Below are 15,632 nucleotides of genomic sequence, written 5' to 3'. Positions count from 1 at the left end.
CTGACAGGCTGCGTTTGATAAACCAAGAAAGAGACAGAGAGTGAGAGAGAAGCATAAAACTGATGGCGAGGGAGAGCGTAGGGGGGGCCTCTTCGCCTTCTCTGTTGCACCTGTCAGAAATGAGCGGACAAGAAAGTGCACCTTGAAATGTTGTTTCTCAGGTGTTGAAAAGGAAGTCATCTGCTGCCAATCACATATAGACCAAACATGTTTTATGTAGCCTATGTGGCTGCAGCCGGCTGGTGAGGACAGCTTAAATGCCAGCCCTAAAAATGCTACACAGCAGAATCCTCAGTTATCTTTTTTGTGTGCCTGCCTTCCCGCGACTTTGGCAGCGGCAAACACTGTAGTTAAAGCAACGCACGATTTAGCATGCTGCAGGCAAATCAGCAGCTTCTAAATCCAATCCCCTGTGTAGAATGGGCCTATTGGATTAAAATGATAAAGGGAGAACTAATGCATCTTTGGAGCAGCGTGAGAGTGCCGATATATGAGGAAACTCAATGTGACAGGAATTGCTCACTCTTTTAACTTGCACATTTATCAAATACGTTTCAAGCAAACTGTGTGAATGATGTTCCAGCTATCCGAGCTTCCAGGCAGTCTTCCTGTTCTCCTTTGATGCATATTAGGTGTGAGAGGTCCAGATAAATCTCCCCTTCACCCCATATGAGAATGTGATTTTTCCTGACAGCCAGAAATCACACTGCTACCTGTTCCAGTGGTAAACAGACTCCTATAACAAGAAGTTAGTCCTAAGAGCTTCGAACTATTAGAGCACTGGAGGACTGTGCCACCCGTTACCTTACTGATGAACCAATCAAGTCTTTTTCATCCCTGCTTGTGAGTATGTGTGTTCGTGTAGAGGTGGTGAAAGGACACCTTATAGAGGTGTATGAAAATGTGTTGACAGGAAGACAAAAGGGATGATATGTTGTTTTTTCGTTGGGAGAACAGTGGTTGGGTGGTGAGGTGGTGCCTTCATGAGACATTGGAGCAGCTTGACGGGGGGGAGAGGCGACCAGTAGTGGGGCAGGAGGTGGAGCCGGGGGTGTGATTGTCAGCAGTTCTCTAGCGTCTGCTGCTAATTGCCTTGACGAATATCGTGCTGTGGCAGCGAGCCATCGGATGAACCGTGTTTGTGTGAGCGAGCGTGAAGCGGCTGTGGGTATGAGCCTGTTTGAGGGAGCGATAATTTGAGGAGGGGAAGGCAAAGGGGCCATGACTATGCCACTACATCTGCTCTGCAGAGGTAAATAGCCCCAATGATCATCTTCATCATCATTATTATCCTTCCCATCTTCCCCTCCCTCAAGATCATCGCCGTCTCATTCATCGTTATCATCCTCATTAACACAGTACAATGTGGAAATGTCACTCGTGTCTTTGATACATTATGAACTATGGCCACACATGTATAGTAGTCTAATAGTTCAGCAATGAGGCGGCACTTTGGCAAATCTTATGAACGTAACACATATCCAGTCAAATGTTTAATCCATCCAGACTGAATCATGCTGTGTTAATTTTAGCATTGATTTCACTGCCTGGCATGGCTAAAAGTACCACACGAAGAACTGATATGCAACGCTACCACCACCAACCCTACACACACACACACACACACACACCTCCTTGCACTTAGACTAATAAACATAGTTCCACAACCTTGCCAGAGTAGCAGGTGTTTCAGCTCCTCTTCAGCCCCTTCCCTCTCCAACAATCGAGCCCCCCCATGGCAAAAAATTAATCTCATCAACTACTAATCACAGCTATGCATTCTGGGATGGCTCTACAGCAACAGAAGGGCCGGGTGAAAAACCAATTAGCTAAGCATTTTGGATCAAGCACAGTTAGTTGCACAAACAAAAGACACTCAGCATTCTACATATTCAAAGCACCAACCCACCCACACACACACACACACAAACACACAAATCTGACCGTGAAGGAAATTAATTTAGCTGTAGAAACAGAAGAGCAATCAAACATTACGGTTCCCCTCTATCTCACCTACTAATAATAATGCAAAAACAAATACAAAGAGCAACAAGATTGTTAGAAAGAGTTGTGTGTGTGTGTGTGTGTGTGTGTGTGTGTGTGTGTGTGTGTGTGTGTGTGTGAGTGTGTGAGAGAGAGAGAGAGAAGAATTGAGACAGACAGAGAGAGACGTTTCTCCTGGCTCGACGATCCTTACCATCTGTGAGGGTTTGGAAGCACATCTTGCTGCTGTATTTGCCAAAGCCAGCCACAGTCCGCGCCCGCACCTGTACCACGTAGACTGTACCTGGCCTGAGGCCCTCTACGCGTGCAGTGTTAGTTTGGCTTCGCAGGATGGTGGAGTTAATCTCTGCGTGGTCCTGAAAAAAAAAAAAAAGCAATGAACACAGGGAGCATGTTAGGCATGACTTAAAGATGAGAGGATGTCAGCGGAAAAGTGTTTAACAGCAAAAGTGAGAAAACAAGATCCAGTGGTAGAGACAAGAAACAGGCCAACCAAGCATTGTATATTCAGGAAATAGTGTGGACCAAATTCGGAGGAAATCAGTTCAGGGCAAATATTGTAGTTGTTGTAAACCAGATACAGGAAATGTAGTGTACTTTTGATAAACAACATTGATAGAGGGCAAATTAAACCAGTAGATAGCAGAGAAGAGTGGATAAATTGAAAAGACAGAACAGTTAGGGAGCTTTCTTAAAAAAGATTAGGTTTTAATGGCCCATTTAAGGAAGAGATATAAAAGGTTTGGTCAGTTTAACATCTAAATACACAACATTGTTTTATAGATATACGCACACAAACACATCTCATCCATACGGTAATATACATACATACACAATATGGTAAAAGGCAATCATTTCTTGTAGATTACAAAAATTACAACAGCTACTTTTGAACTGTAATAGAATAGCATGGCATATTTGTCTCTTCAGATGTGCTTTATGAGGCAGTTTAATTACTGCAAGTTTGAACATTACGTCCTCTTGTTTTGTCGTCTGCACTACGTTGCTTTTTAAATATGATGACAGGCCAGTCCCACCCACAGAAAACATTTCCATTTTTTTCATGAAAGGAAATGCTATAAAAATAATTTGTGCAATCACTTATTATAACATTCTATTTAGGTATTTTCCCATCTGTCTTATGCTTTTAGATGTGAGTGCCTGTTTAGATGCACTCAGAAGTTTTATTTTCACACTTGCATTTGTCTGGAAGTACATTATGAATATATGGATTTGTTCAGACCTGCATGGATGCATATATACATACATACAGCCATCCACTATGTAAATATATGGTTCTGACCATGAGAACTGGCCTCCAGATCCTGTATCTCAGTCTTTCTCTCTTCCTGGGCTCAAGTGAGCCAGTCAGGCAGACTGCTGCAGTGTAGTTTGGGGCTTGCTGGAGGTATCTGCTATGGGGGATCAGTAATTACTTAGGCCTGTCACCTTCCCATAACCCAGAGTGAATATGACAGCCAGAAAATAAGACTGCACCTACACTACACCCACTACTGCAGGCTGCTGATAGCTAGATGCAGACATACTGTACAGAGGGAGGAGGGCAGTTGAAAGTGAAGGGGCAAAATTCCCTGTGTCAGTGAAACAGTGTAAATAGAGGCAGGCTGTTTTTTTTTCTTTTTCTTTTTTAACCTTGGTAAACACACTATTGTTTAATGTTGAACTACATCTTATAATACATGTATGACTGCTTGGAGAAAATATAAATTCAAAATTCTGACAACAGTGTGGAGTGGAAAAAGTAGATAGGCAAGGAGGAAGCAAGGGAGGGAGGGGAGGAGGAGGAGGAAGATGATGGCAGGAAGCGATAAGAAACTGGAGGCAGAAGCAACCCACATCGAAATCATTATCCAATCTGATTGGAGTAATTGAATCATTCCGGTTGCTCCGTCATTGAGCAGACGAGGTAAACACAGCTATGAAATCTGCCCTCACCCTCCAAACCCCCACATAATGATGTGTGCAATCACATTAGCTCTTATTGGACACTCTGGGCTTGATGAAGACAAATGTTTGGGCTTGGGATGGGAGAGCATCACACCAACAGGCTTTCATTCTGTCTCTGAGAGGAAAGAGATGTTTATAAATGGAGCACGGGAAGTAACTGGTTTAGAGAGTTTAATCATTTCTCAGACCTTTTGTCCGTTATATCACACAATCTGTCATCTCTCCACCTGCTCAAAAGAAAATCCGAAACTCTTTTTTTAAGGCGGCAGCTTGTGCAATTTGAAAGAGCTGCAGAAGACACGAAGCCCCATGAGAGATTAAAAGCATAGTCATTCATTGGGTATAAGACATGGTTGAGTGCACATTGACAACTTGGGGCCAAGAATCGCAGACTCAAGATCTCAGTCTTCCTGCATTTCTCAGGGCCACACCCCCATCTGTTGAGTTTGAACAGAGGACAGGTGAGCAGACAGATGGCAAACCGCCAATGGGGGTGCATCCCTTGAGGGAGCACCAGCTAGGAATGGCCCTTTCATGCTGCCAGTCAAAAGGGGATTATGTGACACACACACATGCATACACACACATCTGCCACTTAAAAATGAGCTGGCATTTGGCACTCCAGCGGGTTAGAGGATAGCCAATAAAAGGCCATGCCAGGAGGGACTTCCAGCCATGAGAGGTCCTCTCCTGCTGCCAGTCAAATGGGGATTAGGAGGACCACACCTTAACTTGCTAAATAAAGACAGAGTTGCAGGTGGGAAGGCAGATGGCAGAGCCAGCCAATCAAAAGCATTGCCAGGGGTGACAGACAGGAAGAGCTGCAGGGAGTTTGGTCTCTGTATTCAGGCATTCAGGAATTATATCTAGATATATATATATATAATATATAATATAAATATATACACACACACACATATATATATATAAAACAATGGGCAAGCTATGCGCGCTGCCTACTTTTATTTGGGCTTTTAATTCAAACCATTTTATAGGATTGACTACATTTACAAGATGCACTAAACTACATTTGCCCTGGATCTATTATAATCATATTTCTGGATTACTAAATCCAATACTTGTAAATTATTATATATATTTTACAACTTTCAATTCATTTTTTGTAATTGCCAGTTTCCTAGCAATTGCTATTTCATTGCCAGTGGACTGCAGAGGGGAGATTTCTCTTTGAATTTCCCATTTGACACTTTCTGCTATTTCCTGCTTATTTTCTAAAAGTCGTTGAGGGGTGGTGAGTTTTCCAGTCGAAAAACATCATCGTTGTGTGCCTGTTAATGCCACCAAGATATTATATGTGATATTGGATTATACAAATAAACGTGACTTGGTTAGACATGACTTGCCGTGTGTGTGCACGTGTGGGTTGGTGTGTGTGTGTTTTTTTTTTTTTTAAAGAAAAAAAAAAGAAAAAAAAAGCCAACCACCCAAAACGGACAGCATGGCCACCTGGCACAAAGGCACACATGGTGGATTACCATGTGTCCTTCTCACAGGCTCACACACATGCACACCATGCAAATACACAAGCACACACAGGGAGGGATGAAGTGACAAGGGAGAACAATCTAATATTGTGTTTGTAAAGTGGAAATGAAAGAAAGAAATCTCTCCCATTAATGTAAAATTAAAATGTATTGCCTACGGTTAAATAAAGAAAAGGATATATGGGCTAACAATTTAAATCCCAGAGACTAGATTGGTTTTATTATCAAGTGCAAATAATTACTATTACCTCATGAATTTTAATCTGAAACGAAAATGGTAATTATTTTGTATGGAAATACAATGGTGATAAAAATCTGATATTAAAGACCATTACAGCTTCTTAATCATTCTGGGAATTAGAGAATTAAAAAAAATGTAAAAATAAATGATATTACCATAAGGCAACAGCAATAAAAAAAAAAAAAAGGATGTTCCTCTCATTCTTATTCTGCAAAGCCACCTGCTAAACACTAGTGTGCATGTTAAGAAAAAGGTGAGAAGAATCATCTTATCTCATCTATCTACTTGGAAGGGATATTTATTTGCCTCAGCGCCTTCAGTTTGTTTTTCTTGTTCTTTGCAACCACCATCCTTTTGAAGTGACTCTTTGTATGCATTCCATTCACCTGAAGACTAACAAGGAGACCTGAGTGAGCGCAGTGGGGGACAAACAAAGAGGGAGAGGAGAAACGCGACTCAGGGAGGAAATGTGAATACCCTTGCTTGGGGACCGAGAGATTGCTGCAGAAGTCCTGCTTTTCACAGGTTCCATTAAAAATCTAAACGTGTCTGTACAACATCTGTGTGTGTCTACAAAAGTGTTATGGTTGACTCTGAAGGTTGGCAAGGAGAGAAGAAAAGAATAATAAATACTTTCTCCTGGCTTCTCTTCTAAGGAATTGCTAATTGTATGTAAAGTACAAAGGGGATTTCAGAGTGCCAAAAATACAGATGGTGCTATGGTCAGTATTCTGCAGCTCTTGCTGATATGCTGTAAACTTGTATTTCTTTTAATTTCTCACATTGCAGTGTGACAGTACTGCTGTCATCCAGAATAGATGCACCCAGACTACTGCCGACACACACATGCACACACCCTCTCTCTGACACCAACATACACAGAGCCATCAGTAACCAGAGCCAGTGGCTGCTGTGCTCCAGCCTTAATGGAAGGCCTGACCTCCGCTATGCTGAGTTATTTCCACCCTCCCCAAATTTTCAGGCATCCAGAGGAAAAAGGGGCAGAAGGAAAATGGAGAGACCGGCAGCATGAGATCTGACTTTTTTCTCTGCAAACCTCTAATTCACTTCATCTCGCTTCCCAATTTACAGGGTCCCGGGACCACTTACTCTGTAATGAGAAAGTAGCTTGAAGAAGGGAGTGAAGCCTGTTGAGAGAACAGCCTTCAGCACTCACTACAGCTTTCAGGTGAAACTGTCAAAATGTCTTTTTGAGTCATTACCATCCCTTCCCTTCATGGGGCCACAGCCTAAACTGCTATAGCTGGTCTGGGTCTTATTTTTGTAGTTTGGGGAAATATACACAATATACACACACACAACCAAAATCACAAATATTGTGGACATAAAATAAACACATCAAAGCTATTAAAGGCCACAAAACACAAGCCACAGACAGATTTTAACAATTGCAATATTACCAATTTCTTTGAACTACATCAAAGTGAAAATGAAAATGTTATTACCCCAAATAACCTTATAACATATATATATTTATGTGGACATTGTACGTTTTTTAAAGCCTTTTTTTGTTACATTCTGCAGTTCTTTGCATCTGATATGCCTTTAAACACATTAAACTGTTATTTAAACTTCCTAGATCACATTTCATTGTCTCACTGGTACTTTAAAACAGCACATCCCACCAATAGTAAAAAGAAAAGAAAAAACATTTTCCCCATGCAACACAATAAATCAAAATGATGAATACATTCCTCTGACACTCTGACATGACTGACTGTATTGTAAGAATTTGAGCCAATGGGTTCAATGTAAATTGGAATGTTTTAAAAAAGCCGGAGCAACTAAATATTTTCGTCACATTCATGTTCTTGGTGAACAACTTTCATTTCTTTTTAATGCATCCATGTTTCGGACCCCTGGGCATTCTGGAGGCCCAACAGTCAAGGTCACACATGTTAAGCACATGTCCACAGTTAAAAAATTTCGAGGCCTTATGTCCTATGTCATCATCCCCCATCTCAATACTTTATTCACCACTTTCTACTGTGGACTGTCAAATAAAGATCAGACTAATGGCTAAAACTACAACATTACAAATGCTGTGGAGCGGGCTTTTATGATTACCCTGTGGTATTACTGTGACAATGCCATGCTGTTGGAGAAGTTGCTTTTGTAAATGGTTATAGGAGGCTTCCTGTGAGATGGAGTGTACAGAGAGACAGCTCTCCACTGTGCTAAGGACTCGCTGACTGTGCCAGGCACGCTGAGACAATCAACTCCAGAGCCATAACAGTGTGACTACTCTCAGATTAATGCAGGCATCGGTGAAATGCATAAAAAGGCAGGCGAGTATAGCAAGGCCATTTTTATATAAAAAAGCCCATTTTTTTATGATTGTACAGCATAAGTTACCCATGCTGCTGGGTAAAGCTGGGACTGTGCACAGGAGTGTGTGATAGACATGGGTAGAGACAGCCGTCCATAATTGCCTTTTATGACAAAAAGGCCACATCATCGTGTTACGGCTGCGTGGAACTTCCAGGTTTTCTGGACCTCTCAAGCATTCAGAAAGTCAGTGGAGAGCTGGCAAGGCTGACCTCGATGCAATGGAATTTAATTCCCTGCTTCTCCATGCAATGAGCAGGCTAAACATGCATGTAAGTAACCCAATCCAAAAAGCGTGACAGAATTCATGTGGACTTTTCATCAAGCATTCTATAAATTTTAACTGGTATGAAAATTACACACATGATTCTTTTGCCCAAATTTGCCACCACCTGCTTTTTTTTTTTTTTTTTTTTTTTTTTTTTTTTTTTTTTTTTTTCTTTTTCTTCTGAGGTCTGGTGCCTAATCAGGCAGAAAAGCACATCTGCAGTGACACTTTGGACAGCAGAGGCTGGCGGAAGAAAAGTCTGTTTAGAGCCTATAAAAAGCCTTGTCAGGTCCGAAATACAGAGTGCCAAAGGAGGACCACCAATGTGGAAATCTCATCTCCACAGCCCAGTGTGTCACAAAGCAATCACTCTGACTCACCTTCTGTGTCTTAGTCACACTCACACGGTGGCACATTTTCTAGACAGACACACATACTGAACATGGGGATATGAAGGTACGTTAAAACAGAGGTAGACGACGTAGAGCAAAACCTCTCTGTCACCTGAATCATCGCAGTGCAATTAGCAATCTTGTCCTCCTTAATTCACTAATTTGTGATTATGCCGTGCTCATCTGTTTGTGTAAGGACACGCTACATAAACATCAATAGGATTAGGTTTCATTGATATTCATGACCTAATGGGAGGCTGTATAAGTGTTATTTACACGATACTAAGCTGTCTGGCAGATAAGGTTTCTCAGGGCCATGGCAATCGGATTCAATTTTATGACCTGTGCAATGCCTGGAGGAGGGAGGACAGAAAGCAATGCAGCTATTATTGGATAACAGAGTTTTCCAACTGCAAACATCATTTAAAAACATGATTGCTGTTCTCTCTGATAGAAAATGTTAAATGTGACAAACACTCTTCTAAGATAGAGCTGTGAATATTGATCCATGAACCTTAGCCACAATGAGTTTGTGCGAAATAAATAACTCAACAGAAAAGAAAAGAACAAAAAAAACATTTACAAAACTCTGCTAGATTTTTTTTTTCTTCTTTTGCTTAGAAAGAAGAACATGGGTGAAAGTGAACCGAGTCTTGCAAAAGTCTTAGCTTAAGACTAAAAAGATTGTGGGAAGAACATGCATGACCAACCTTGCTATCGATCAGCTTTAGGAGGACAAACAAGGGTCCAAACACAAAGCTAGAGTCTTGGATCTCTAGGTATCATTATGTCCTGGGCCTTGGGAAAAGCCTACAGGTCAATACAAGAGGAGCATAGGGGCTGTGGGGTAGGGCTGGCGACTTAATAAAGCAGACGTATTGTGTGTGAGCAGACGGGTCGATGTGACTCCCACCAGAATGCAATGCGTTTTCACAGCGGGACAGGTTGCTGCACTGAGCAGAGTGGGCCTAGAGCAGAGGTCAACCTATTCACTTCATCAGCAGCAGAAACCAAAGAACAGTGGGAGAGACAGAGTGAACACAGTGAAAGAACATATTATCAACCCAAGGGACTCTGCTCACAGATATCTGGGAGAGCTGAGATTTTTTGGAAGCTTCACATACAGTTCACTCTGCATGTGCACAGTAGGAGACAGCACCAGTATCACAAATAGCTGTCGGATCAAATATAAACATGTAAATTCATGCATTTTCACACTCACACACAAATCTCACCTTCTCGTAGTAGCGCAGCTCATAGTCCAGAATGATGCCATTGGGCTGTTCAGGTTGTGGCCATGACAGTGTGAAGCTATTCATGGTGGAGCTGATCTGGTGCATGATGGGAACTATGGAGGGAGCTGTAGGGCAAAGAAAGAGTAACAAATTTAGAATCAGGAATAACATTGAATATTACAGGCGTGTCTCTAGAGGTGGTAAAATCCTACGAGAGTCTCTTTTGCTAATGCTGACTGCAAAGGTGAGGTGAAGACATTAGTCTGGAAAGTTTACTTTGATTGTCCCGTATTCCATCAGTCACTCCAGTTTAGATTATGAACATGAACATGCGTAACTGAGGTCTTTTGTAGTTGATTTTTTACTTCCGAATAAGTATACCAAGTCAGTTACGGGACATTATCTTACAGATGGTATATTATCCAGACTAATAATGTTAGAAATGATAGTTCACATTTTAGTAGTATAGTAGAATTGCAACACGTGTCATCCAATGTGTGTACCTAGAATGAATCATCATATATCAGAACTCTGCACAGACGTTTAACTGCCACTCTCATCGGCAACCACGTAGCCAGCTGAGTCGGGCCGATTAGAGCTGCACTCAGCCATATTCTGGCACTGCAGGACCAAATATGTGCCGGTTTTGGCTAAAATAAGGCTGCTGATTTGAGGGTGTGGACTCGGTTGAGTGTCGGCTCAAGTCAGCAGGACTCGGGATATCTTTGCGCCAGAACAGTCAGTCACCACGACTCTGGCTTGAGCTAGGGAACCAAACGTGTTGGAACTAGTAACTTGGTAGAAAGATGACACAAAATGTATTATGTTATAATATACAGTCTCACACAAGGCAGCAACACTGCCAAAATTTGTGTCGCCTGATTTATTGCATACTAGAATGGAGATTTCAGTACAAATGAGGTCATTGTGAGCCACGAAATTGCTAAACAGTGCAGGCAGGAAAAATATATGCTGTGTCCAATAGCAGAGAAATATTTTACATTTCTAAATACTCTGTATAGAAACTATATTCATAAAAGATGACATTCTCTAGTCAAGATGAAACATGTAAAAGACCCCATCTGTATTTGAACCACACATTATTCATTAAATTAAACCAGTTGGAATCAAATTGGTCTAGTAATGTGATTGCTTTGGCCCAGCTGAACAGTCTATTCCATGCTGCAGCCCCAATTCACCTGAATGAACACACATGGGCTGTCGATTAACCCAGAATTAACCCTGTTTCTCGTCACTCTTCACATGTCGCTCAGAGATTGTGTTATAGGACAGAAGGAAGACATCACCCGCGATGAAACTCATGCATAAATGTGTGCGCAGCATTTGAGTGTGTGTGCGGTTTCACATCTTTAAATGTCACTTAGAAGTCTACAACTGCCTGTCTTTATTGTAGGCATTATAAGGGCTTAAGCCACAAATATGGAACAGTATTACCACAGTCTGTTGAAAAACGGTATCTTCCGTACTCAGGTCTAACAAGAGCTGCATCAGATCAACCGAAATCATTGTTCTTTTAATCTTTTTTATCCATATTGACTACAGGTAAAGTAAAATAAACTGAATTGACCCTTTACTTTTACCATCAGTACAGGTGTCATGTCTTTTTGCTATCATCCCTTGGCAGATTTCCTCACTGTTGACATTTAACAAATCCGTGGATATCTAGTGACTGCTGGCAGTGGCACCAAGGGAGCTCAATACCCTGGACTGTCTCCTCTGTGAGGAAAAAAGCATATCTTCCCGGTGCTGATATTCGCTTTTGCTTCATGTCGTGTTAATATGTGTAATCTAGGGGAAGCTGACAAGTTCCTAAATGTCACAGACAGTTCTCGTTTGGCCAAGCAGAATAGCCCACTAAAATCTGTTCAAATCATTATACACTTTCCAGGAATCATATGGATCAACTTATAAAGGTGTTTATTCTAAACAAAACACTGTTACGGCTAGAGAGAAAAAAAAATGCACCATTTTCTGTGCAGCAGAGGATTTTTCATCTGAAAGCCTACCTGACAAAAGATTATTCGAGCAGCAAATGTGAAAACTTTTCAGGAAGTGAGTTTAAAGGCCCCGAAAACATATTTTCTCATCGTCTTCTTACTATAAATGATGTGGTCCTACATGAACACACTATTTACCTGCCTAAGTCAAAACTGTTTTATTTATTGTACTTCAGAGATTCTGTTCTTGTGTTTTTCTCCATGCTCTGCTCACTGTGTTGAAGTGGACGGGGCTTGATTGGAAAAATACTTTCATGCACCAGGGTAGAGCAACATTTGAATGAGGATTTGATAGCTGCGGGGTTGTTTGCTCAGCACTGTCAATAAAATCTGATCAAACCACACGTAAGCAGATTAACTTTTGAGTGTTAAGCTCTTAATAAATACCACCTAAGGATGTTTTTCTTGATTTAGGTTTAGTGTTGCTTATTCAGCTATGTCTCTTTAAATGTTACAGACGATCTGTAGCCAAGTTCTAGGAGGCTTTAAGTAGAATCCTTAGTATAAATGCACCAATCTATGATAGACAGATATTTGTTTGTAAAAAATGTCACAAAATATTAACTAGAAATACAAATCGCATAGCTTTTATGCTCAGATGAAGCCCTTTAATGACATGTGGGTATGCACCAGAATCTCCTGTATGATCACAGACTCCTTCAAGGTGCTATCATAAACTCTCATTTCAAAGTTCAAAGATGAATCAGACCAAACTTACTCATCAAACCAATTTGTGAACATACAAGTAAGTTTGATTAAAAAATGATTCTGCGGCTGCTCGTATTAAGTTCAAAGCCTTGGTGTTTGTATACACTGCTGGAAAGGAATCTCCACCCCCATGTCTGCAGGCATAAATACAGCCCCGCACAGGCCCATGCTCTACATTTTGTGCCTATCAGCCACTTGGCTCTCAGCCTGCTCGCTGCTGAGGCCTAGTCATCGCTCCACCTGGTCTCCACACACCATCTTTCTGAATAACTCCTCTATTCAAAAGGCAGCAAATAGCACCCTCTCTCAACTAAATGATCCTTTTTATCAGACTCCTTAATGGTTATTCTATTTCTTTTCCTTTTCTCCGTACTTCACTCTTGCATAAGCACTCCCTGGTCACAGGAGCGCTGTAAGAAGAAAAGCCTCTGACCTTTTCGCTCAATGTGATTGCTTGTAAATCATGTTTCTTCAGGGAAGGCAAGCGGCTCTGCAGTTCTGGTGTAAGTATTTCTCAATTTGATTGTCAGATAATTACCTAAAAAATGTAAATGTAAACAAATGAATGAGCTCTGTTTATCCTGTCAGTGTGAATGGATTCTATTCCCTCTGCCTCCCTTGGCTCTCACCTCCCGCCCTTCCTCCCTCCCTCTCTCCCCTCTCCCTCTCATACCCCAGACAGAGAGTGTGAAGGCTAAGCTTCACCTCGGTGCACTTCAGCCTCTCTGCCTCTCAGGCTGGTTCATGCTCCACTGACCAGGGCTAGGGCTGCCTGGGCCGCATTATCAATTACCGGCCACAGGCACACACTGTTCCTGACAGACCCAAGGGAGGGGCACTCCACACAGAAATTCCTGCAGTGGAAAAGGGGGTTAAAAAAGGAGAAGTATTTCCATAGACCCCAGCCCTGAGTCCTGGTCCCAATTCAGTTCATGCATTCAGGCGCAAAGACAAAAAAACATTAATTTTTACCATGGAGAATTGTTTCTGCATGTTCTCAAATGTCCAAAGTCTAAATGTGTGCAAGTCTGTATAGTCTTTTTTTTTTTAGTGATTAAAATAGGTTTGTACTTACTGATTTGGAGAAACAACTGAGCCAATCAGAGCTTTGTAGGTGGGATTAAAGATTGAAACATTATCTTCCTGTGGCACTTTTTCAAGCTTGTGTTTGACGAGGATTTTATTATCAAGACAGCAAGTGTGAGTTCTATATTTTTGATCATAAACTTTTTTCTTTACGACACAAATTCTCACTACATTCCCTAAAGAAAAAAAAAGAAAAAAACTTTTCTCACTGGCGGGTCCCACTGGACAGAGTGACCGTGTTTTCGAGAGAAGAGAGAAAGTGTGTGTGCACACGTATGTGTGTCTGTGTCCTAGTAGCCTATGTGTGAAGAGCCTGTCAGAGACAATGTGTTGTGCCTGTATGAGGGTGAGGTTCAGCCCAATGAAGCACCGCTGTCCCCTCCAACTGCGTCCCCCACTGTCACCCTGGGACGATGATGCTGACAGTGATTGGTGACTGTGTCCTGCACTCCTCTCTCTTCCCTCCATCCCTCCCATCCCTTGCTCCTGTGCTCCACTTTTATCTGGCCCCACTTGCTGCCCCTGGCTTTTAATGCAGAGCTTGGCTCACCATTAATCAAAGTCAAAGCCTCCCAGTGTCTGGCTGAGAAAGAGAGAAAGTAAAAAAAAAAAAGAAAAAGAAAAAGAAAAAAAAGAAAGAGACAGAAAGGAGAGACAGCGAGAGAAAAGGTGGCGAAAGTGATGAAAGAATGAAATGCTTCTTTACCTTTTCACAATTAATCTACTGTGGAATACAGATGAGCTGAAGCATCACTTTACATATCTGGCACACACCTGTACCTCTGTTTTTGTTATTTGTTACTTCACTGTGTACTCACCATAATTCATATAATATGCTGTTCTACATCTAAAAAGAATACTCCATATGAGACAAATTATAAAGATTGATCAAAACTGATGCAGAGATATTCCAAATTGTTTCCCCATTGCACGGTTCAGGCTCCAAAAACTTATGTTTCCCATAATGCAACTCAGTGGTGTGTCTTTGTTAGACAAAGTTCCTTGCAAATATTCAGTTCTTTCAAACTCCATGACCAAAGTTTGTCATGCAGTCTTTCAATTCATATTTGGTAGTCACCAAGTCAAATTGACCATGATGATGTGATTTTCTCCGACTTTAGAAAACTTCCTCTAGAGCTGCTGAAGACATTATACAACTGTGCTCACAGTACTGAGAAGTACTAACAAACTCAACTTGATTTGTCCCCCAGTTCCCTTTTTAAGGGTAAGTACAAATTCTGTCTTTTGGTACCCTTTAAAAAGAGACATTATTAGTTTTATTAGTTCAACCATCCCAATGAGCATAAAAGTTTTAAGTTTCCATCTCTCTCTCTCTCTCTCTCTCTCTCTCCTTTCACTGTGTCCTTTCTTTGAGATTCCTGGTATCCGACTGAGCAGAGACAGCCGTCTGTGTTCCTCATGCAGCGCCGCTTTCACATCTGAATTCCCAGCTGCAAGTTCCTGCTCTGCATCAGTTACTATCAGTTAAAATGATCGGACAGAAATGTGTACCATAATTGGTCAGCTGATCTTGTTTCCATTCAACTCTTGAGCTGTACACAAATACATATGGACCCATTCACAACCACATATACAAGCCGAGTTGTTCTTGCTCTCTAGTGTACTTGTGGTTTGTGCTTTAAGATGCTGGCACACCATTGAACCATGCAGTCTCCTAATAGGGGCTCAGTGTCTCAGATGAGGAGAGCAGCCTATAGTCATGTGCTATGCCTCTGTCAAAGGCGTAGGTTTAACTACTACCCTCCCTATTAGCAGGGGCTCAGAGGGCCAAGCCAGCCATGACTATATGGTAATGGGCCTCTCTCAAACATCATAAAGAGGGATCAGTTCAGCACTA

At 41.5% G+C, this 15,632-nt stretch overlaps 1 protein-coding gene across 2 annotated transcripts in view; it reads right to left on the bottom strand.

The window, feature by feature from the left end:
* ephb1 (EPH receptor B1) overlaps nucleotides 1-15,632 on the bottom strand; it is a 141,685-nt gene that overhangs the window by 26,153 nt on the left and 99,900 nt on the right. For both annotated transcript variants that reach the window (XM_019262195.2, XM_027285682.1), the window contains exons 6-7: nucleotides 9,963-10,087; nucleotides 2,198-2,360 (exon numbers count right to left, since the gene is read on the bottom strand). In XM_019262195.2, coding sequence (XP_019117740.1) covers nucleotides 2,198-2,360; nucleotides 9,963-10,087 — 288 coding nt within the window. The remainder of the gene's footprint in view (nucleotides 1-2,197; nucleotides 2,361-9,962; nucleotides 10,088-15,632) is intronic.

The sequence above is a fragment of the Larimichthys crocea genome, chromosome XII (assembly GCF_000972845.2).
Source record: "Larimichthys crocea isolate SSNF chromosome XII, L_crocea_2.0, whole genome shotgun sequence".
Lineage (NCBI taxonomy): Eukaryota > Metazoa > Chordata > Actinopteri > Sciaenidae > Larimichthys > Larimichthys crocea.
Note: the sequence above shows the minus strand (reverse complement) of the source record. Positions and strands in the feature narration are given on the sequence as shown.